This window comes from Dipodomys merriami, unplaced genomic scaffold, assembly GCF_024711535.1.
Source record: "Dipodomys merriami isolate MVZ:Mamm:240054 unplaced genomic scaffold, mDipMer1.0.p SCAF_70, whole genome shotgun sequence".
NCBI lineage: Eukaryota > Metazoa > Chordata > Mammalia > Rodentia > Heteromyidae > Dipodomys > Dipodomys merriami.
In genome coordinates, this window is record NW_027206291.1 from 1,044,038 (window position 1) to 1,068,045 (window position 24,008).

Sequence of the window (24,008 nt, forward strand, 5' to 3'; positions counted from 1 at the left end):
TGAAAAAAACAAAACAAAACAATTTTTTAAAGTGGCCAGGTTTTTACTGACAACATGAGATTTGCATTAAATACTACCAATGTGTTATTATTACACCCATTACACCCTTCACCTCCCTCTTAAAATACTTTTTTGCAGGTCAGAGTTGAATCACAGCCCAAACCCTCTCACCACACTGCAAACTGCCAAGTGGGGAAAAAACAAAACAAAAACACTCCATGTGCATGGAAACAATCCTAGGCCATGCTGCCTGGACTACAGGAAGTTCATACGGTGCCTAGGGTAGCGGAACACCAACCAAGGCTATCTCTGTTAAACCGCCCATGCCTTAGAAATCACTATCCAAATTATGTCCACTGAGAACTTTATTTCCCCTCCAGAGGGTGTCCGTTCAGGGGCTTGAACTTGTTCCAGTTTTTTTGCTGGTTAATTGGAGATAAGAGTTTCCAGGATTTGTCTGTTCAGGCTGGCTTCAACTCGTGGACCTCAGATCTCAGCCTGCTGAGTAGCTAGGATTCTAGTAACATCTTTTTTAAATGAATAATTTACTTTTGCTATTACTGGCATACCAAATTCTTATTCAATTACCTGTTCATTTTATTCATAAACTCTCATGCTCTTCTAGGCACTGAGAATAGGAGAATAAGATAGGCAACAATGCCAAACAAAACCCTGACCCTGTGAAACATGATTTTCAAAAAACTAACTTGGGGAATTATTTTCAGAAATATGTCTTACGTACTAAATATCAGCAAGTTACTCTCCATATATTTTCACCTTGGAAATACATAATCTTGCAAAGGCTAAAAATCAAAGATTATGAAATATTAATTGCTGCTTCCAATGACAAGCTTTTCTTCCTTGAGTTGGAAGATGGATTCAAACTCCTGATCTTCCTGCTTTCACCTCTTAAATGCTGGCACCAATTACAGGCGTGCATCTAAAACCACTGTGAGCTATTTTACAAGATCGCTCAAAATTAGCACATAAAATATTTGACATCACTTCATCTTGCCAGATGATTACAGCTGGTTGTTGGAAGCAGAAAAAACAACAGCAGCCCAGCATCTTTAAGTCATTGAGTCATCAAATCGTTTTTTGCTTAAAACACCGCACCAATCCTTCCAAAATCCATACATCTCAAGTCATTTCATAATCTGAATTGTGTAACTGCTACCCCCCACCTTCAAAAGCAAAAGTGCGATTTTGTACAAAGATCACAAAAACTGGCTCAGAAAAAGGTAACTTTTGGAAACAAAGTCTAAATTCCGTTAAACAATTCAATAATCTAGTGGAAATTTTACTAAATGGCCCAGGATTCCCTGGCAATTTTTAGGTCGTTTTTTACCTTGCTGCCCTTCAAGCAAGACATAAACACCCCAGAACAGACAAAACTATTTTTAGTCACTTTTGCATTCTAACTTTCACGGGTAGGCAGTTCCTTGTCTTCAGCTATTTGCATATGTAGAATGCCAGCAAGATACTTAGGAAGCCCATTCCAGACAGTGAAGACGCACTAAACCCACCTTCCCTCACTGGTTAGAGACTAACACGGGGCCCAGAAGGCCTGATCTATGTCAAGAGTTACATTAAATAACAAAAGCAAAGCGTACATTTTGTACCAATTAGGCTTTTCCTTCTGGATTCGATCAGGGAAACAACTTAAGAGGTTTCCCTTCCGCAGGCTGAAGGTTTTGGAGGGAATGTGTTTGGTTGGTTTCCTACAATGCCTTGCTAGAAAGATAATCTCAATCTAAATTTCAACCAAAAGACTGGCCTACTCCACTATTGGCAAGGTCACCCAAGAGCGATCCCAAACCTTCTTGAAACCGAAAACACATTCCCAAGTCCTTTTAAGCACGGCTTCCGCTACAACTTCCAAGGTCTACAAAATTTCCAGGACGAACAGTTTAGGAAACCTGACAGCTCCATTCATAAAAACACACAATCAAAACTCCCAACGAAACACAACAGCACTAGAGAACCAGGGGCCGAGAAGTGTGCCTGCGCCGCCACTTTGTTTCGACTTTCTTCCGTAACCGAGGAATGGCTGAACCCTCTCCAAGGTAAGCAAAGACATTTCCATCTTCAGGAATCTCCCGAGAGGTCACCAGCACCGAACGCGTACACAACACCTGCGCAGGTGAACACAGCACCCGTCTGCAGGAAGCATCCACAAGTGAGAGCAAAGCAAGCAGAGCACGATCACACTCACTCACACACACGCGCACACTCACACGCGCACACTCACACGCGCACACTCACACACACACACTCGCACACACACCCCCAGCGGGCCCGGCCGCTCGGCGCCCAGCGCCTGACTCACCGCGGCGGCCACCACTCCGGGGCGGGATTTCCCACGTCCACCCAGCACCTCACTCGGGTGAAGTTGTGCTATTTCCGCGTGTGTGAGACCGGGCGGGAGGGGCTGTCCGTTTTATTTCGCTGAATCACAATTCCACCACATCTCCACTGCAGACACGCACAATGCCAGCCCCGGAGGCCGCGGCGGACGGGGACCGAGAGAAAGAACGCGGCGGCCGGGCCGGCGCGGGTGGGCCCGGGGCCCGGGCCGCCCAGCTCCCCATCCGTGTTCATTTCCTCTTGGGGGGCCGCCCCTCCGCGGGGCGCCCGGCGGGGGGACCCTGCCGCGCTCGCCGGCCAACTCCGGGGAAGCCGGGGGGGAGGACCCGGCGCGCGGGCTGCCCGCCCCGGGCCCCGCACAAGGACCCAGGTGCCGGAAGGAGCGCGCCGGGCACGACCCACGTGACCGCGTCCCGGCCCGGCCCCGGCGGGCGACGGCGGGCGACGGCGGCGCCGCGGCCACCACCCAGGCCCCGGGACTTACCCGGGCCGGGCGCACACGGGACCCGCGGCGACCGCTTCCTCCTCTCCTCCTCCTCCTCCTCCTCCCTCCTCTCCTCCTCCTCCTCCTCCTCCTCACTTGACAAAATGGCGGCGGCAGGAAGTGCCGGGCGCCTCGGCCCGCCCCCCGCCCGCCCCCGGCCGCCCGCCCCGCCGCGGCTCCCGCGCCCCCCCCCCCCGGCCCCGCACTCCCCCCCGGGCCGGCCCGGCCGAGCCCAGGCTTGGGGCGGGGAGCAGGGGCGCCGGCGCCCCACGGCGGGGCGCCCCGCGAGCACCCCCCGGAGGCCGACGGCGCCCGCGGCCCCGGCCCCGGCGCGAGCGGCGCGGCCCTCGGGCCCGAGCCCGCGTCGCCCCGGCCTCCCCGCCCCCGCGCCGCGCCGATGGCGTAGGTGGTGGCGCACCGGCCCCGTTACGCAATGCAGGTGACGCGGGCCGCGTCGCGGGGCTCCCGGCCGCCCGCCGCGGGTCGCGCCCCGCCGCCCCGAAGGGCACCGGGCGCTTACCTGAGATGCTAGGCCGCACGCCGCCCCCGCCGGCCTCCCGCGGCCGCCGCCGCCGCCGCCGCCGCCGCCGCCGGCGCCGCCGCCCCCCTCTGTGGGCTGCCTGCGCGCGGCGCCGGGGCCCGCCCGCCCGCTCGCCGCGCCCGCCGCTCCGCCGCGCTCCCGGGCCCCGCGCGCCCGCGGACACCGCCGGCAGCCGCCGCCGCCGCCGCCGCCGCCGCCGCCGCCACCGCTTCGGCTCCTCGGCTGCGGGAGAGCTAGAACAAACAGCCCTGCCGCTGCCGCCGCCGCCGCCGCCGCCGCCGCCGCCGCCGCCGCTGCTACCGCCGCCGCCGCCGCCGCCGCCGCCAGCGCACTGACGTCACCGCGCACGCAGCGGGCGCGGCCCCGCGCCGCCGCCCGGCGTGCGCGCTCCACCGCCGCCCGCGGCTCCACAGACAGCGGCGGAGACCGGCGGCGGCGGCGGCGGCGGCGCCTGGTGAGTGCCCGAGGCCGCCCGCGTCCGGCCGGCGGGGAGGCCGGCGCCGGGCCGAGCGGAGGGGCCCTGGAAAGCGCGGGAGGAGGGGGCCGCGCGCGGACGCAGCGGGGGCTGAGGAGACCCCCACCCCGAAGCCGAGCGGGAGGCCGCGAGGGAGCCCCCCCCACAGACCCCGAGCGCCCGGGGTCCCGGACTGACCGTGTCGGTGGCCGTGCAGCGGGGCGGGGCTGAGGAGACCCTCGGACGGCCCGCCCGGTCCGGGAGGAGAGGCCCGAAGGCTGTGGCCGACGCGGGGAATGGCGGGGGAGGACGGGGAGGAGAGGCCCCAGGCTCCGGTGGAGTCTCGGCCCCGCGGGGGACGGCCGTGGGCGGGAAGTCAGGTGATGGCGGCCAAGGTGAACCGCAGCGCGGGGAATCGGAAGCTGTCACCGGGCGGGGGGGGGGTGCTGCGGGGCTCCGGCCGCGGGGGGCGCTGGCGCTCCCCTCCCCCGCCCCGCCCCGCCCCCTCCTCACCCTCCCATCCTGCCTCCCTTCCCCTCTCTCCCCGCCCTGGATTAACCTCGTCTGGTAAGATTCTGTAAGCCTGTCTACTCGGGAGACAGAGCTGAGGATCACGGCTGCCAGTCGAGGCAGAAAGCCCATGAGACCATGATGGTCCAGTTGACCATCAAAAGGCTGGAAATGGAGCTGGGACTGAAGTGGTAGAGCACTAACCAGCCTTGAGCAAGAGGAACTTCAACACTCCCTCCCCACAACCTGTCTGGCTCCTGGCTGACCCCTTCCTTCAGAGTAAACTTTGCTACAATAGTTGATACAAGTTGACAGCAGAAAAGGAATTTGTTTTTGCTGTTTTTTTTTTCTGTTTTTGCTTGTGCTTAACCAACCATTAAAGGGTCCTAAGCAAAGTGAAATTAAATTTTTCATGTTCTACAAAGTACGAAATAAATGATTAATTGTAAGGAATCAACTGGCTTCTTAAAACTTTTCTAATTTAATTTATATATTGATGGTGTTAATTGCAGTTATATTCTTCTGTAGCGTTTATCACATTGTAACAATAATTATTATTACCCTTTCAGATGTGTGCAGTCTTCTGGACCAAATACCTTTTTCAGCCAATCTAAGGCTATAAGCTGCTGAAATTGAGCTTCTAAGAAATATGTCAAGCTGGGTGCTGCTGGCTCACATCTGAAATCCCCAACCACTCGGGAGGCTGAGATCTGAGGATCAAGGTTTAAAGCCAGCCAGGGCAGAGAAGTCAGTGAGACTCATCTCCAGTTAACTATCTGAGAATGCCAGAAGTGGAGCTGTGGGAACATGGCAAAATGCCAACCTTGAGTGAAAACACTAGGGGACAGCACCGAGGCAGAGTTCAAGTGCCAGGCAGAATGTGTGGCAGAGGGGTCAAGTGAGCCTGCTTTGGCTTCAAAAAAACTTGTCTGTGGCATTTACTCGGCAGGGAAAGATATATTACCTTGACACTTCATCACCATTGTTGAAATCAACCTGTTTTGGAGGGTGACTGGCAACTAACTTCAGCAAGGAGCCCATTAGTAGGCCAGGTCTGGGGACTGGTTTCAAACCTGCATCCTCAGACTTTGGCCTCCTGAGTAGCTAGGATGGGTAAGTGTGAGCCATAGACGCCTCCTCCCTCCCCCCACAGCCCCCCTTTTGTGTGGTACGGTACTCAGGATTGAACTCATACTTGAGATGCTGAGACAGCTTGGGCTACAAGGCAAGACTCTGTAAATGTTCTCATTTTAGTCTTCCATAGGGCCAAGCCTGATTGGGATGTGGCTCCTTGGTAGGTGGCTTGTCCTGCGGGAAGCGCTAGGTTCCAGCCCCAACACAATGAAACCAGCCCACTTCCACGACTGCCATGACAGAATGTTGAGCAGAAATGACTGGGGAGGCAAGCACTGGTGGCTCATTTCTGTAATCCTAGCTACACAGAAGTGTTCTGAGGATCAAGGTTCAAGGCCAGACTGGGAGACTGACCTCCAAAAAAGCAGCGGTGGCCGGAAGTGGAGCTGTGGCTTAGAGCACCACCAGCCTTGAGCAATAAAGGTCAGGGACAGTGTTCAGGCTGAGTTCTTACCCCAGTACCAACACACGCACACAAATTAAGGTAGCACTTATTTTTCCCCAGTCTGTCCTGGGGCTTGAACTCTGTCTGGGTGCTGTCCCTCAGCTCTTCAGTTCAAGGCAAGTGCTCTTCCACTTAGGCTACAGCGCCACTTTCGGTTTTCTGGTGGTTTAGTGGAGATGTCTCAGGACTTTGCTGCCCAGGCTGGCTTTGAACCATGATCCTCAGCTCTCAGCCTCCTGAGTAACTAGGATGACAGGCATGAGCCCAGCTGCACTTACTATTGAAGCATTTATTTTCCACAGTTGGTTCTAGGATTGACTTTCTCCTAACTGTTCATCTCCTACCTTCACTAGAGCTTTGAGCATATGCCCACCATCTTGGGACTCTGGTCACGAATGAGCACCTGGGACAGGACAGTGTAGTGATTACAGCATGCCGGCTGTGTGCCACCCTGCACTGCTTGTCAGCTTCCGGAAAACACTTGCCTAGAACACAACATAGTTGCTCTTGTGTGCATGAACTGTTTAGTGAGTTCCTATCTACTGTACCTTGTATTGCTTGTCCATCTATGGGATGTTTTTCTTCTTGCGTGTTTAAATGAATTTAACTCAAATTGAAAAACCATGACTTAACAGGTAGAATGCAAATGAGGTGAGGGGAAATAACCCTACCTGAGGTCAGGTGGGTGTGACCTTTCCCTACAAAACAAAAGCCATGCCAGTACCACCACTCCACAGGCTACGAGAGACCCAATCTCCAAACAAACAAAAAACATAAAACAAAAAAAAAAAAAACTAAAGGGCTGGGTGGTAAAGAACAAGTCCCGATGGTATAAGGCCTTGGGTTCAGTCTGCTGCACTGTACAAGGAAAACCCCAAAGACAATGCTGTTAAAAAGCAAAGACCAGGCTGGTGGTGGCTCACGCCTGTAATCCTAGCTGTTAGACTCATCTCCAATAAACCACTCAGAAGACCGGAAGTCAATGAGTGGCTCAAGTGGCGGAATGCTCACTTTGAGCTAAAGATCTCAGGGACAGCACCCAGGTCCAGCGTTCAAGCCCCACAACCAACAAAAAGTTAGCTATTTGCTGAATTCAACAGGCAAAGAATCATGATCTAATTACCAAAATTTTATTATTCTAAGTGCAGTGTTAAAAGTCCACTCAAGGCTGGGGAAATGTCGAAGGCCACCTCAGAGGCCGGCAGCCCTGCGCGGGTGGGGAGGTACTGTCCAGAAAGGAAATAGCTGGATCACCACCAAAACCAGTACAGCATGTTCCCAGTAATACATGCCCCACTGCCTAAGAACAAGGAAAAGGGGACCGCCTGCTCCACCAGCTCCCTGGCAGCACCCAGAGATCATGCTGTGGCATCTTTGGACTCGGGGGCATCAGTTTGCCCCTCTTCGGCTTCTGCGGCCGCGGACACAGGAGCAACAACAGTTGTGGCGCTTTCTGTCTCAGCCACTGCTGCTGCCTCCTCGCTTGCAGCCTCAGGTGGCTCACATCCAGCCTGGTCTTCAGCGTTCCCCTTCTCAGAGGCTGTTCCACAGGAGCCGTGTTCTTCCAGTGGCTGCTCAGCGTGGGGCTGGCTGGTGGCCTCAGGCGTGTCCGTGGGGTCTTCCCCCTGGGCCAGAAGCTCTGTGGCCTCTGGCGCTGGCTCTTCTTCACCATCCACAGCCCTCACCGCTGCCGTGATCACCTCCGCCAGCACGGCTGCAGCCACCCCTTCAGGGCTCTCTTCCTTCTGCTCCCCTCCTGTGTTGTCTTCTTCCATTTCGGGATCAGTGGTTTCGCTGGTGAAAGGGTCTTCTCCCTGGACAGACACACAAATCAGCACCAGAAAGGAGCCTAGGGAGTTAATCCCTCCCCGCTTCTTGTAGCCTATGGATTTAAGTACATCCTCAATCCCAATTTTGTACTTGCGTTCCTTCAGATTTTTTGCCAGTCCGGGCTGGGGCCCGTCTCTCAGCTTTTTTTGGTCAAGGCTAACTCTCTACTATTTTGAGCCACAGTGCCACTTCTGGGCTGGCTTCAAACCTCGATCCTCAGATCTCAGCCTCCTCAATAGCTAGAATTATAGGCGTGAGCCACTAGCACCAGGCTCTTAGATTTTCACTATGAGACAAGAGTCTTACCCTTGCTGAATGCCCTCCCTAGGCTCTTGCAATCCTCCTGCCTCAGTCTCCAGAGTAGCTGAGAGTAGAGGCATGTCCCACTACAGCTGGCATGGATGATTTCTAAAAAGCACTTCACCCTTATTCGCTTCTTTACAGCTAGACAAGCGGAGCTTCTTTCTTATGATAACCAGCGGCATGGCACTGCAGTTCGCCACGAACTGTGGGAATCCACTGCCTCAGATCCACGCCCAATGCACTCTTGACTCCGTAAATTCTCCCCAAAGACAGAAATCCTAAGTACTGCACTCCCAAATACAAAGCTCCTTGTTCCTGTTTATGGCTTTCCCAGCTCTGGACCCACAGGCACAAACCTTGAGGTATTTCTCCAGCATCTTCACAATATGTCTGTTGTTCAAAACACTCTTGGCCACGTGGAGACTTGTTTTCTTGAACTGTTCAGCAGCCATCTGCAATGACAACCAAGGTGGGTTTTTTTTTAAAGGCCAAGGGCAACAAAAGAAAGACTGGTCACACTACCCCAAGTAGTCCTTGCAGACTACACCATTCTTCATGAGGCCATCTCCAGGCTCTAAGAACCAGAGACATGGGTACCAGAGAGCCTCTGGAACAAACACAAAGAAGCCAAGTGAAAGTTAGATCATAAGGTAATAAAGTAAAAGTTAGGGCGCGACACTGATACCATGCATCGGACGCCAAGCAACGTTCACACAGAGCCACATATGAACCCAGAGGAAGCAGACAAAGCCGCTCAGTTTTCCTGACAGGATTAGGGTTACAGGCATTAGTAGTGCACATTGCAGTACCATGTTCCTGGGCTTGCTTTTCTGCTGATCTTTTGTAGGGTGGGAAGAGGGAGCTGGGCGGAGAGGTGGGTGGGCAGCTAATGATAAACTCCCCTCAGTAGCTGGGTAAATGAGATAGAGATGCTGAAACAGAGCTACATGCAGCCACACCCTCTAGCACCATACACTCTATCAAAGGCCTTAGGGCTTGCTAGGATAGGTACCCAGCTGTGCTTGGGTGTGGTTTTGTCTATTGTGTTTTGAACTCAGGGCCTGGGTGCCGTCTCTGAGTCCTTTTGCTTAAGACTAGTGCTCTACCACTTCAAGCCACAGCACCATTTCCAGTTTTCTGACTTTCCTGTTAGTGCTGGCTTTGAACCCTGATCCTCAGATCTCAGCCTCCTGAGTAGCTAGGATGACAGGTGTGAATCACTAGCACCCGGCAGCTTTGGTGTTTTTGAGACAGGGTCTTGCTCTGCATCCCAGGCTTGCCTTGAACTCCTGAGTGCTGGAATGCAGGTGTGTGCGTGAGCCAGGACACCCCGCCCCACTGCTTGGTGCGGAGGGCTTACCCTGCGGTTGTGGTTGTGGTCGGCGGAGTGCAGGTGCCGCTGGAGAAGCTGGTGCTGTGCAGGAATGAGCATGTCACAGGCCAGGCAGTGTGCGGCTTCGATCTTCTTGAAGAAGTGTTCCTGGCCAATCCCTGCGGCGGAAGCAGCCAAGATGCTCTCCATGCCCACACCCGCCCTGGCGCCCTGCCCCCGAGACCCATGCTTTCTCCCTGGTTAGGACTGAGAGACAAACAGGGGCAGGCTATCCTGGAGGAGCATGGCCTAAGGAACATTTTTTTTTTTGTGCCAGGACTGGGGCTTGAACTCAAGGGCCTAGAATCTGTCCCTGAACCCCTCTGTGCTCAAAGCTAGTGGTCTACCACTTGAGCCATAGCGCCATTTCCAGCCTTTTCTGTTTACGTGGTACTAAGGAATGGAACCTAGAGCTTCATGCAGGCTAGGCAAGCACTCTACCACTGAGCCACATTCCCAGCCCTTACGACCCTTTTTTTGTTGGTGGTGGTGGTCATGGGGCTTGAACTATGGGCCTGGGTGCTGTCCATAAGCTCTTCAGCTCAAAGTGAGTGCTCTACCACTTGAGCCACAGCCCCACTTCCAAATTTTCTGAGTGATTTATTGGAGATAAGAGTCTCACAGACTTCCCTGCCCAGTTGGCCTTGAACTGTGATCCTCAGATCTCAGCTCCTGAGTAGCTAGGATTATAGGCATGAGCCACCAGTGCCCAGCTCCTTAGGGACCACTTCTAAGGCTGAAGTATACACATGTTCTACCGCCCTCCTCTCCTCTTCACACTGTGGGGACACATCCACCGTCATAAGCTGCCCTGTGGTGTCTCCACCTTCGTTAGAAACAGCCAGCAGCAGCCTGTGCTAGCTCTGCAGTGTTAACAGAGGAACCCGGTCTCAGGCATGCCCAGCGAGCACGCCAGCCCCAACCCACCCAGCCTGGACGGTTTCGCCTCAAGTGTTCCACACAGTGCACACACAGGGTCGCCCCTCACCTCGGAATGGATCTGGTTTGGGCTTGGGACTTTCCTTCTCCATTAGCTCCTGCCGCCGCTTTTCAATCTTCTTGTTCCTGTTTATGATGTATTCCTAGAGAGGTGGGAGATGGCACTGAAGGGAAATCACAGCTAACCAGGTCAGGTCCGCACACTCCATCCCCAGCCAGTGACCAACACTGAAGGGGGTCTCAGGTCTTGCCCTAATCAGGCTAGCCAACCTGCAAGCTGCCATGCTGTGGCTACCGCCCAGGGGAGGAAATTGCTTGTTTCAAACAAACCAATCACAGTCTGACAAACTGCCCAAAGGGAGGGAGGGAGGGAGGGAGAGGAGGGACAAAAAAAACCTGGCCCAAGACCATGTGATGGACTACCAGCTTCCAGGCCCCACTGTTCATCCTACACTCTTCATTTTTCCTACTTCCTCTTTGTTAAGGCAACTCTTCACTACCATCTTACGCTAACGGTGCCCACTGTGCCTGTTTTCCTTCCCATACTGCCGGCGAATAGGACCCCAGCAGGCTCCGGCCTCTGCACCATATGAAAAGCAGCAGGCAGGGGCACGGCCCCCCCGCCCCACCGCACAGACGGCAGGAAGATGCCATGGAGACAGAAGGCTGTGTGGGCAGAACCTATGGCGGCTGGAACTCTCAGTTTCCCCCGAGACAGACTTGGCACTTGCTCAACTATTTACATCTGGGAAATGAACCCTGCCTACATTCATTTAGACTCTTACACCCACCCCCCCCAACCACACGCACGCACGCCTAGGGGTTGTAGGAAACACCTCACCTGGAGAAACTCTACCGTCTTGTCAGGCAGTTTGGTGCTTATAAACCGCAATGTGTCTTTATGAAATCTGCTCTGCAGATGGCTCTGGATTTCTTCATTTTCAAAGCTACGGAACTTGCACACAGAACAGGCGAACTGAATCCTGGAAAAGAAAAATGAAATGAGAAAGAGCAATGAAGCGGGGCCTAGTAGCTCACACCTGTAACCCTAGCCGCTCAGGTGAGATCTGAGGATCAGTTTGTGGTCAGGCCAAGCAGAAAAGTCTGTGAAATTCCTTATCTACAACGAGGCAACCAAAAAAGCAGGAAGCGGACTGTGACTCAAGTAAAAGAGCAATAGCCTGAAGCCAAAAAGTCAGGTGCAGCACCTAAGCCATGAGTTCAAACCTCAAGACTGGTACGCGCATGCGAGCACTCCGAGTGGGAAAGAAAATTATCTGTGAGCAGACGCAAATGGGAAAAGAATCGCCATCTCTGAGCCAAGCAGAGGAGCAGTTATGGAACTAAAGAACAAGGCAGGGCTGGGAAGGTGGCTCAGTGGTAGAGCACTTGCCTTGCATGCCTTGCATGCATGAAACCCTGGGTTCAATTCCTCAGCAGCACATAAGCAAAAAGAAAAAAGCCAGAAGTGGCGCTGTGGCTCAAGTGGTAGAGCGCTAGCCTTGAGCTGAAGAGCTGAGGGACAGTGCCCAGGCCCAGAGTTCAGGCCCCATGATCGGACCCAAAAAAAAAAAAAAAAGAAGAAAAAAGAAAAAACAAAAAAAAAGAACAAGGCAGATCCTTGTGAATACCTCAAAGAAAATGATCGCACAGTACAGAGACACTCCAGAGTTCTCTGGGCCCAAAGCTGCAGCGACATCCCCTCCCTCCCCCCCCCCCCAGGTCAGAACTTCCTGTACAGTGACTTCCCCCAGATCTGGTGACTGCTGCAATACTGAACATACTCTGTATCTCAGATAATTTTCTCTCTGCAGCCACAAAGAAGGCTTCGGGCAACCTTTCCTTATGTGGGGGAAATCCCTGAAGCTCTCACACCCAAGAGTAGGGCTCCCTCGGACTTGATGTAACGAAAAGGCGATGACACGAAAGCCACATTGAGTGCTGGAATGGAACCCAGAGCCCCAAGGGCGGCCCTCTGCCAGTAAACTACATTCCCAGCCATCTCAGGCCTGGCAAACTGTAAGGCTAAAAGCAAAGGTTCCATGTGCTGGTGGTTTCGTGGTTTGATGAGGGTATTGGGCTAGTCTGGCTCTCTACCATTTGAGTCACACCTCCAGCCTGGCCTTTGGTGGATATTTTGGAAATGAAGCGTATAGAGAACTATTTTGCCTGGTCCAGCCTTGAACCATGAGCCTCAGATCTCAGCTTCCTGAGTAGCACAGATTACAAATGGTAGCGCCGTGTGGTAAGGGTGGGTTGCATGGAGGGGGCGCTGCTGCCCTGGAGGCCTGGCTCTGCTCTTCTGATAAACGCCTTGACACACCCAGGAAAGAGGGCAGAGGATCTCTTTCACGGGCCTGGGCACAGGCCTAGTCCAGAAGTTCCTGCAGAGGTGCGGGATGCAGTTCTTTGCCACCCCTAGGACAGCCAATTCCTCTGCACTTCTTGCTCATTAGTGCAGAATCCCACAGCACACCACCATAAATAATCCTATTCCTCAGGAGGCTGCGGGTGGAAATGCTGTGAATGAGGCCAATCTGGCCTGTAAACAGGATTCCAATGAACCCGTGTTTCAATAAAACTAGCTAGAAGCTGGATGCCAGCGGCTCATACCTATAATCCTAGCTCCTCAACAGACCGAAGATCTGAGGGTAGAAGTTTGGAGCTAGCCTGGGCAGGAAAGTCATTAAGACTTGCTGTCTAGTTAACCAGCAAAAAGACAGAAGTGGAACAGCAGCTCAAATGATAAAAGGCAAGCTTTGAGCCCCAACACCCCCCCACCCCCCGCAAAAAAAGCTAAAAGACGTATGTCCAGGCCCTGAGTTCAAGGCCCAGCACTGGAAAACAAAACAAACACAGAACTAGAGGTCACTGGACAGGGTGGTAAAGCAATTATCAAGCATGGGCAAAGCCCCTGGGTTCCAGTTCCATACCTACACTGCAAAGCAACCTGCTTCCATGTGGCATGAAAACAGATGTGGGGGGCTGGGAAGGTGGCTCAGTGGTGGAGCGCTTGCCTTGCATGCATGAGGCCCTGGGTTCGATTCCTCAGCACCACATAAGCAGAAAAAGCCAGAAGTGGTGCTGTGGCTCAAACGCTCAGCTCAAGTGCTCGCCTTGAGCTGAAGGCCAGCGCCCAGGCCCCACGACTGACAAAAACAAAAACAAAAAAACAGATGTGGGCAACTTGTGGAGAAGGACAATTTGGTCATTTGTAGCACAGAAGGTCCCTGATGTCATTCCTGGTCTGATCTCTGGCAGGAAAAGCAGGGAGTTTTCTACGTTACAGGAAAGCCTCACACAGACACACAGCACGTGTGCCTAAGACTACCAGGCTGTTCCGTGGTTGTTGGTCATTTTGTTTTTCCACCTCACCATGAGAGGCAGACCCATGGTGTGGCCCCAGCAGCGCCCTTGGGTCCCCACAAACACCTGCAAGGATCGTGTGCACACGGGTGCATTCTCCCTGTGTGAATCTCTACTGGGCCCTGGGGGGCACTGATGGGCTGGAGATCCTTTTCTGAAATGCCTAACACCATTGCCATAGTGGGACAGGCCGGGCCGCCCCTCAGCCTACGCGCAGCAAGGGAGGCCCCTGCTAGGCACACAGGGGGCACACGGACCCTTCAGCAAGGCTCCAATTTCGGAGGGAGGAGAAAGTGTGGCGGCAGAGACTCATTGTCTACGCAAACACAGACGCCTCACACCACCCTTTCTCCACATCCTCCAACTTACTGCTCACGCCTCCCCTGCCAGACCCAGCCCAGATTCCCAGCACACGGAGCCAGACTCGGCTCCTGCGTTGCAGAGAAAGGACCAATGTGAGCTCAGAGAGCCAGGAGTGCACCCCAGTCTGGCTGCCCTCAAGGGAGGGGGAGCGGGGGGGGGGGCACGCGGGCCCTGTCCTGCGGTTCCTGACCTGTCCACCGCTCGGTCCCGTGTCCTGTCCCTTCTCCGTTGCTTTTCCCGCCTCTTCTTCCCATCTTCTTCGTCGTCGTCCTTGTCTCCTGTAACAGAGAAGTCCCTTGGAGATGCTGAGGACCACGTGCGCGGGAGCCGAGCTCCAGGGCCATCCTGGGGGCGGGGGCTGCAGCTGAGCCAGCGCACCCCATGCCCAGCCTCGGCCGCCACAGGTGGCATGGCCAGGCCACCTCGAGACACTGCGGGGCGGCCAAAGGCTCCTGTGGGACCCAGAGGAGTCACCTCTGTCCCCCGTGGCCAGACAGGGCTGGGACAGGCCTGGCCTGCCCGCTCCCACGCCGGCCTGCCGGCCTGCCCGTCCAACACGGCGCCCCACGGACTCGCTGCAGGCAGGGGCAGCAGCTGTGAGGCCCCAGAAATAAACTCCCCTCGGTCCCACCTCTAGGTGGGCCGTGCTGACCGTCTGGGTGGCCTCCTCTGAACCAAGGCCTCAGCAGGTCTCACGGTCCGTGCTGGCCCGGCCTCTATCTTCCATTCACAAAAACCGCCAACCTAGCTAGGGCTTTCCCAGAGCTGCGTGGGAAGCGATCCTAGAAACAGATGAGAAGAGACCAATTGGTCCTCCCGTCCATTCCCTGAGGCCGGGGCAGGAGCTCCGAGAGCTGTGCCATGTCCCCAGCGTCCTGGCAGGAGGCCAGGTGGGCCCCCAGGCTCAGGGCCAAGGCCGGATGCTGAAAACAGGTCGGATAAGCATCTGAACTGTAACCCCTACCCCTGATGCCAGTCCCGAGACTGTCCCACGAAGATGGCGACCGGCGTGCGCTGCTCAGAAGCCTCTCAAAAGGACGTGTGGGACTTTTGGCAAGAGGTCACTGCCTGAAACTATGACTGCTGTTTAATAGCAAAGTCATCCGGGGAGGTAGCAGGACCTGCGCGTAACAAACACGTCACCTTTGCTTTAGCATGTACCGGGCTGCACGAGCTTGCTGAGTGCTTGGAAGAGACTCGACTGCTTGCTATGGGGGCGGGGACCTTGCAGGGTCAGCTAGGCCTGAGAGCCTTGGATAGGAGCCCAGCCACGGGCCAGCCTGCGATCCTTGGGGTAACACGGCTTGGACAGATCACGGAGGAGCCGGGTGGCGAGCCCGAGGCTCCCCCCGGGGCAGGCTGCTTCTCCAGCCCCTCCCCGGGGCGTTACCTTGCACTTCTGGCCATCGACTGCCTCTCCAGATCCAGGTCTGGCTGCATGGGGTGCAGGCCGCCCCCTTACTTCCTGGCTCCCAACCCCAAAACGTAATCTGCTTCCTGTCCCCCATATAGACGCTGCAGCCGTCCGTATCCCCAGCAGAGAGGCCAAGCGTCCTGACAAGGCTGGCAACTGAGGAAGAACTAGACATTACAAAGCCCAGGTGAGAATTCGGGGACCTGCGCTGGCTACAGAGGGACAGAAGCAGGGCCAAAGGGGCCTCTTTTATTTCAAGCTCCCTTCTCTACCGTGGGGGTCACTCAAGACACCCAGAGATGGGCTCCCTGCCCGCAGCGCCACAGCGAAGCTTCAGGGTGGCTCCGCAGGGAAGCCGCACCCCCTCCATGCAGGCCTCCAGCTTGCTCAGGAGCCCAGCCTGGCTGGGAGCTGGGTAAGGGACAGCACAGGAGAGCTGGAAGGAAACGAGGGGACACCTACCTCTCTGCTTCCCGGGGTCACAGAGCTCGTCCTCCTGAAAAGGAAGAGACACACATGGCTCTGCAGGCCCCGCCCGGCCTCGGGTGGCGCCTCACCCCAGGCCCGGCTGTGCGCCCGCGAGTCGGGACACATGGCACAGCATCGCTTCTGGGGCCCTCCGAGACACTGAGGACGGCTGTGTTGTCACACACAGGCTTGCACTTCCCTCGCAAGCCACAGATGCACACTCCCAGCTCTGTACCCCCGAATGCCAACAGCAGGTCCGCCGGAGGAACCCCAACCCCAGTATTCTTGATGGAGAGCGGACGTTGGTAAATTAGCTCATTATTTCCTCAGCGTTTTAACACACCAGGCGTGTGTACGAACAGGACCCCAGAATGCCTGAACCAGCTCACGCCTGAAACGGGGAATCTAAGATTGTTAGCAGCACCGAGCACTGTGGACTCCCAGTCTCAAGACCTCAGCCAGCTGAACTAGACGGTGAGTGAGTGTCAGGACTGGGGACACGGGTCAGTGGTAGGAGCACCTGCCTCCATCCACTCCCAGCACTCTTGGGGAAAAACAAAAAGCTGAAAAATGGGCTGACCACCTGGCTGGCCTACATAACAGCCAGAGGAAATGCTCGCACACTGGGCTCTTCAGGCCCAGATCCCCGAGGAACAAAACCCACAGGAAGAGAGCAAAGTGCCTGCCTTCTCCAGCTGGAGGCCTCGGCGGCCTCTCCTAGGAATGACGGCCGCGGCCCCGCCCGCCAGTGTGAGCATCCCGTGCATGTGGCCAGCCTGAGCCTGCACCGCCTCCGCCCTGACAAGAGCACGGGAGTGATGGCGGGCGGAGAATGGAGTGTTCAGAGAGGATGACAACACTACTGTAGCCAGAAAACCATCAGCTACCTATTTACCAATCGGGGCACAAATCTATTCAGGACGTAGCCTGTGCCAGGCACTGGCTTACTCCTACAATCCTAGCTACTCAGGAGACTGAGACGTGAGGATCACAGTTCAAAGCCAGCTTGGGCAGGAAAACCTGCAAGACATTTCTCTCTAATTAAAGAGCAAAAAAATAAAAAAAGGCAGAAGTGGAGCTGAGGCTCAAGTGGTCTCAGAGCGCTAAGCCCTGAGTTCAAGCCCCACTACTGGCACAGAAAGAACAAACAACCCCAGAGGATTTCTAGCAGAGCTTATGCCCCTACTTTGTGAAGAATGAAGAAGAAACATCCCACCGAGACAAAGAGGCTGACTCATAACACACTTACACCCCTGAAGTCTTCATCTCCTGACCGGAAGTCACCAGCTCCATCATCTACCACACACAAAGAAATGGGAAATGTCAGCCCCTGGCTGTGGCCCCAGTTCCCACTGGCAGTTGAGGGATCGAAGCCTGAGAAAAACAGACCAACTCCCCCGGTCTTGGTGGGCCACTGAGTCACAGCACACCCACCCTACACCCTGACCCACATAAAGTACCATTTTCAGAAAAATCTCCTTCGCTGTCAGCGCGGGACAGTTTGGCATCTGGCTCCTCATACATGAAAAATGGCTTCCGCTTCCTGCCCATGCTTTCTGGTCCAAAGCGCTCGAACCCTCTCCTCCTGGGCTAGAGATACAAGCACATCTGGTGTACTGCAGACCCGGGCCCACCAATGCCCCACAAAAAAACGCCACCAGATAGATGACAGACTGGAAACCCAAGGCAGAAAAAAGTCTCTGAGAAGAGATCGAGCAAGCTGAAATTCACAGCAAACATCATGTTCCCAGAAAGAATTCAAACACAAAAGACCATGTGGTGCATGGCTGGTTCCACAGTAAAGGTAGAGAGAGGCCGGTCCGGGGACAGCAAATGGGCAAGCAGGAGGACAAGCCGCGGGAGGGGACAGCAATGGCTGCCAACTCGACTCCAGAGGCTGGAGTTAACGGGAAATGTCTAAAACTGGTTCGTGCGGACAACTGTACAACTCTGTGCAGTGCACTAAGAGTGAAATTATACACTTAAAATCAAGAGGAGGCTGGGAAGGGGGCTCAGTGGTAGAGTGCTCGCCTTGCATGCATGAGGCCCTAGGTTTGATTCCTCAGCATCATATACCCAGAAAAAGCCAGAAGTGGCACTGTGGCTCAAGGGGTAGAGCGCTCGCTCACCTTGAGCTGAAGAGCTGAGGGACAGCACCCAGGCCCAGAGTTCAAGCCCCATGACTGACCCCTCCTTCACCCCCCCCCACAAAAAAGGCAGAGGATCTTACAGTAAACCAACTGTACCTCAGCAAAGCAGTTCAGAAAAGCCAGCGCCCAGGGTCTGCAAGAACTTACCCGATCCTGCATCCGAGCCCGAGGCCGGCCACACCCATAAGGCAGGGTGTTGTCATAACCGCCCACCCCCTGCATGCCCATCATGTTGTAATTGGGGGTCATGGACTGGGAGAAGAGGGAAGAAGGGGGCCTGCTGGGAGAAGGGCCTCCCAGGCCGCGTCCACCCGAGTAGTTCAGTTCACTCCAGGACGGAGGGAGGGGCTCGGAGGAGGCCGAGGGCGGCATGAAGGGGTCACTGCGCAGGAAGCTGCTGCTGCTGGAGCTGCTCCGGTCTTGGAAGCGATCCTGGAAGCGGCCCTGACCCTGGCCCTGACCCTGGCCCTGGCCCTGGCCCCGGCCGCGCACGAAGCCATCGAGGGAGCCCTGCTCTCGGCCTGCATCCCGGCAGTCACCATACTGCCCGGCAAAACCGCCATTGCGGTCAGTCCCCAGCTCATAGTCGTAGCTGTAGTTGGGGCGGTAGCGGCTGTGCTCCGGCAGGCAGGGCCTGGAGTCGTAGGACTCAAAGGTCTGGAATCGGAAGGAGCTAGGAAGGAAGCAGAAGCCATCAGGGGTAGCTGGACACCTAGTCATCCACATGTCTTTCTTCAACACAAAACTGATCGCCCTAGCACTGTGAACAGCCAATCAAAGCACCCCAGATCCCCCCTAAAAGGCTGAGGAAACCTACCAGCTCCCGCCCCCACCGAGACACAATATGAGCCAAGACCCATGCCCTGCAGCCTACAAAGGTCCACGATGCGGTCACCTCCCCCATCTCTAGCACGCCAGGAAGGTGAAGAATAAGGGAGCAGCGAGCCCTCTAAGGGTGGGTGCTGAGTGGGCACTGATGCCCTGGGAAGAACTCAAGGCCCATAATCACCTCTCTCGGTCCTGCATGCCCTCCCCACCGATGGAGCTCCCGCCCCTTCCTCCTTCCTTGGACATCATGTCCAGCCGCTGGTTGATCTTGGCAATGAGCGAGTCGGAATTGTCCGAGCACGGCTCTGGGCCGTAGGATGGCAGGGGCATGGCGGGGCCCCCTGCCGCCAGGCCACCGTCACTGGCTTTGGTGGCCTCCCAGGAGGCTGGGCTGTAGCTGTAGGTCGCTCCCGCGGGGACCGTGGCATTTTGGGCACTGTAATAGTTGTAGTTGTCATAGCCTATGGGAGCAAAGAGGAGTCAAGTGAGACCTCAGCCCCCAAGGCGGGGCTGAGGGGGCAGCGCTGCCCCGGGCACCGGGGTAAGGCCATCCCGAGCACAGGCCCAGGAAGGAAGGCAGCGGGAGGCCAGAGAGAGACTCGGCCTCAGCTCTGATACAGGGTCTCTGGGCCAGACCCTAGGCCCTAACTATTCAAGGTCCTAGGGAACCACAGGAAGACTGGGGATCCCATTACACACCCACAACCCCGCCCCAACAAGCTCCTTTGAAGGCCAGCCAGGCCTTAGACCCCAGGCAGACCCTGGGAAGAACTTACCCTGCCAGCCGGCCACACCACTTCCATAAGTACCTTAGGGAAAACAGAAGCACATGAGAGGTTTACTAGCCGAGCAATGGTGTCCAACAGTCCCCGAAGGACAGGAGTCTCCCACACCACCACAGCAGGCCTGTCCACACAAGACGCCCTTGGGCACGCTCCTTGCCCACAAATCAATGCAAGCCAGCAGCACCAGGGCCTCAGTCCCAGGCCAGCCCACCTCGGCACACAAGGCAGGGGAAGGAGGTGCCCTGGCCCCCACGAAGCTGATCTGAGGAGGAACCAGCCGAGTGGCCAGTCCGGCTCAGACCCTGGGGAGAGCCCTTACAAAGGCTCGCGTTCTCACAGAAGCAAGAGCCCAACAGCGCCAGTCACCACAACAGGACACGAGAAAACAATCATGTCCTCCAACTTAGCGGCACATGGGCATGGGTGGGCTGGAGGCCTCCAGGGACACAGGGCAATGGGCAGAAACGTGACCCTGGACCCTGTGGTGCTAGGGACAGGCTTCAGACTGAAAACAAAGGAAGCCCCTTGTCCCTTGCACAGGGGCTAGTAGAAAGCAAAATATCAATCAAATGTGGAAAAGGAAAAAAAAAAACCTCATTACCCTAGAACAAATTCTGGTCCTCTCACAAGCCGAACTCATGATCCAGCCTCTAGAGTAAAGGAGAGGTAAAGGCCCTGGGCCACCTCTAACCCATTATTTTTTGTACATCCCTCAGGCTAAAAATGTGTTTTCTATATGGACACAGGAAAAAAAAGCCCCAAGAGAGTATCTCAACATACTCAAATCTGACAAGACATTTGTCACTGAAACTGACATACCAAGCCAGGCACCAATGGCTCACACCTGTCATCCTAACTACTCAGGAGGCCGAGATCTGAGGATCAAGGATCAAAGTCATCTGGGGCAGGAAAGTCCATGAGACTCTGATCTCCAATAAACCACCAGAAACCCTGAAGTGGCCCTGATGGCCCTGTGGCTCAGGCGGTAGAGCACTAGCCTTGAACTGAAGGGCTGAAGGGCAGTGCCCAAGCCCAGAGTTCAAGCCCCACAACTGACCAAAAAACAAAACAAAAAAAAAAAAACAATACAAAAGCAAAAACAAAAAAACTGATAAACACCCAAATGACTATAGTTAAGATCCTGGTGCCTAGCCAGGCACCAGTGGCTCACAACTTTTAATCCTAGCTACTCAGGAGGCTGAGATCTATGGATCTCGGTTAAAGCCAGCCCAGGGAAGGAAAGTCCATGAGACTCTTATCTCCAATAAACCACTCAGAAAACCAGAACTGGCACAGTGGCTCAAGTGGTAGAGTGCTTGCCTTGAGCTGAAGACCTGAGGGACAGCGCCCAAGTCCCATGACTGACCAAACAAAAAAGATCGTGGTGCCTGTCAGTCTATCAACTTAGGAGTCAGATCTGGAGGATTCAAGTTCAAAGCCAGCCCAGGCAGAAAAGTCCACAGAACTCCACTTCCAAAATTACTAGAGGAAAGAAAAGGGGAAGAAGGGAGGGACCGAAGTGGGAGAGAGGAAGGAAGGATGGAAGGGAGGAGTGGGGGAGGAGGACGGGGAATTGGACAACAAGGAGCTAGGGAGAAGCATGGCTCAGTAGTAGTAAAGTTCTAGCAGAGCAAACAAAGCTGGTGAGGGCTAGTTTTGGAGTTCGAACCCTGGCACTAGCAAGAAACAGTTTAAAAAAAAAAAAAGCCAGGCTCTGGTGGTTCACACCTGTAATCCTAGCTACCCAGAAGGCTGAGGTCTGAGGATCATGGTTCAAAGCCAGCCCAGGCAGGAAGCTCCATGAGACTCATATCCAATAAACCACTAGAAAAACCGGAAGTGGTGCTGTGGCTCAGGCGGTAAGAGTGCTTGCCTTGAGCTGAAGAGCACAGGGACAGCGCCCAAGCCCAGAGTTCAAGCCCCATAACGGGGGGGTGGGGGGGGGGAGCGTAATTGAGTAATGTATCAGCTTATTAACAAACTGTCACAGCAACGCCAGCTGCCTCTGCACTGCACTGGAGTTGAAGGTGCTGTCCCCTGCACCCCAAGGCCCTGCTGCATGTCTAAGCACACATTTCTCCACTGCTTTGTTTTGTGGTACTGGGGGTTTAAAAGACCTCCAGGGTGAGAACTTGTTAGCCCAGTGCTCTGAGTCATACCCCAGCCCTACACAATACTACTCAGCTATGCCCAAGCCTTTCGCCAGTTCTTACTAATGGAAGAAATGACCAGAAACTCAGTGCACTCCCTGCTGACTTCTGAAAAGCCAAAGCCGTGCTGAAGAGCACAGTATGTCAATTACAGAAAAGCATAAACCATAATTATGCCCTCAGCTGCCAAGAATACTAAAGGACACACAAAAATTACGACATTCAAATTCGAGTGTCCATATTGAAGTCTGGGCATAGCTGTGCCTCCTTCTCCATATTATTTATGGCTGCTTTTGTACAACGGAGACTGGATGGCCTGCAAAATAAAGGGCATTTATTATCTGACCCTTTATAACAAGGACCGCTTGGCAGAGGCCGGCACTGGGGCTGGATGTGCCATGCTGGGGCCTCACCCCCCACATAGGATCCACTTACCCTGGGTGTTGGCAGGTGCTGCGCTCCATGCCCCATAGCCTGTGAAAAGAAGACCCTCTCATCACACTCCACCACGGTGGAGTCCAAGGCACTGTGGAGCCTAGCGGGGCCTCTGCACAGTGCCCCCTTTATGAGAAAGCAGTACACACAGCCCCCAAAATCTACCTCCCCAGCTCACGGCTTCCTCACACTCCGCCCGCCGTGGATCAAAGCAAAACAAAAACAAAACCAAAGACGGTGGGGTGTGGGTGGGTGGGCGTACAGGCTTGGATGATAGCGGACAGTTCCCCTCCCATGTCCGCTGAGAAACCAGCGCAGACTGCTGCTAGAGGTACCCCATAACTGGTCATCAATTTGGGAACCCACCGACAAAAACTGTACCCCTCTGAGCCCTGGGGCCATGGCTTCAGAATGCTTTGCCCCTCCACACGGGTAATGTACACTTCATGCTCTTCATGAAGCCTAGCACAGCTTTAAGCCTGTAATCCTAGCTAACCGACCCGGAGGGGGAGAGCTGAGGATCCCGGGGCTCAGCCAGCCCGGGCAGAAAAACAACTGAGATTCTCATCTCCAATGAGCCACCAAAAAAAAAAAACAAAACAGCCGGAAGTGGAGCTGCGTGACTCAAGTGGGTAAAGCGACCGCCTCGAGTTCAAACCCCAGGACGGCCACAAAAGGGGGAAAAGCCAAAAACATTAACAAAAACAGGCCCTGCTGCGCAAACCGAAGCCAGCCGGGGAAGCGCTTTCCTTACCCGGCCTCTGTCCCTGCGGGCCACTCCAGGGGGCCCCCCGGGGAAAGGAAGGCCCAGCTGGCGTCGGGGTCTAAGTTCATCGAGTCTCCAGGTTTGCCCAGAGCCTCGTCCGAGAGCAGAACCGGCACCCCCCGCGGGGTCGGCCAAGTGACCCGGGACCGCGGGGCCGGCGGGCCGGCGGGCCGGGGGGAGCCAGCAGGCCCCGTGGCGACGGCGGCCGGCCGGCCGGCGCCCCAGGCCACGTGCGCCCCGCGGAGCCCCGCGGAGCCCGGGTCCGACCCAGGGCGGCGGCCCGGAGACGGTGCGCAGGCTCGTCCCGCGGCAGGGGGCCGACCCCGCGTCCCGGACCGGACCCCGGGACCCCGCGCCGAAGCCCCGCCCCCGACGCCATTTTGTGGCGTCTTCCGAAGAGGAAGGCGGGACTGCGAACGCCAGGAACGTTGGGGTCGCCAGGGCCCGGGCGCGCCGGACTCCACGCGCGTTTTGGGACTGAAACGGCCCCAGGCGCCCCCAGAAGCCCACCAGCGTCTGCTCGCCGAGCCTCGCCCGCCCCCGCCGGGGCCAGCGGCCAATCCGCACGCAGCGCTCCGGGAGCGACGGCGCCGAAGCCCAATGGGCGGCCCGCGCGTCCCCGCCACCTCTCCGCGGAGCCAGGCTGCGGGAACTGCGAACTAGCAGTAGGCCCCGACCCACGGTCTCCCACGCGGCTGCGGCTCCCGGCCGGCCGAACCCTCCCGCTCCGCGCCCCGGAGACTACACTAACCTCCGTAACCTTGCTCCATGTCTCCGACGCAGCCCGCCAGCAGACCCTTTTTCTAGCTTTCCTCAGGACGCATGCGCCCCGCGCACCTCCCGCGGCCCGCTACTGGAAGACCAGTTGCTCCCGTCAACCCTCTCGCGCACCGCCATTGGCTGG

At 55.8% G+C, this 24,008-nt stretch overlaps 2 protein-coding genes across 4 annotated transcripts in view; both read right to left on the minus strand.

The window, feature by feature from the left end:
- The window catches only part of Brd4 (bromodomain containing 4), a 74,391-nt gene extending 71,721 nt beyond the window's left edge, over positions 1-2,670 (minus strand). The window contains exon 1 of one of the 2 annotated variants that reach the window (XM_070008160.1): positions 2,330-2,670. The gene's annotated coding sequence lies outside the window, so the exon portion shown is untranslated. The remainder of the gene's footprint in view (positions 1-2,329) is intronic. The other variant, XM_070008161.1, reaches the window with a different exon arrangement.
- Positions 2,671-7,051: 4,381 nt separating this feature from the next.
- LOC138817737 (A-kinase anchor protein 8-like) lies at positions 7,052-23,954 on the minus strand. 2 transcript variants are annotated; one of them, XM_070008361.1, is made up of 14 exons: positions 23,856-23,954; positions 22,339-22,377; positions 19,745-19,777; positions 19,150-19,429; positions 18,288-18,813; positions 17,451-17,580; positions 17,240-17,286; positions 15,985-16,018; positions 14,299-14,386; positions 11,221-11,362; positions 10,429-10,522; positions 9,429-9,559; positions 8,425-8,520; positions 7,052-7,749 (listed from the first exon to the last, which is right to left on the minus strand). In XM_070008361.1, the coding sequence occupies exons 1-14, from the start codon at positions 23,872-23,874 to the stop codon at positions 7,294-7,296; spliced, it is 2,115 nt and encodes a 704-aa protein (XP_069864462.1). In that variant the 5' UTR covers positions 23,875-23,954; the 3' UTR covers positions 7,052-7,293. The 2 variants fall into 2 exon arrangements, with proteins under 2 accessions (XP_069864462.1, XP_069864463.1); XM_070008362.1 differs by lacking the exon at positions 23,856-23,954 and adding an exon at positions 23,093-23,133.
- Positions 23,955-24,008: the final 54 nt, after the last annotated feature.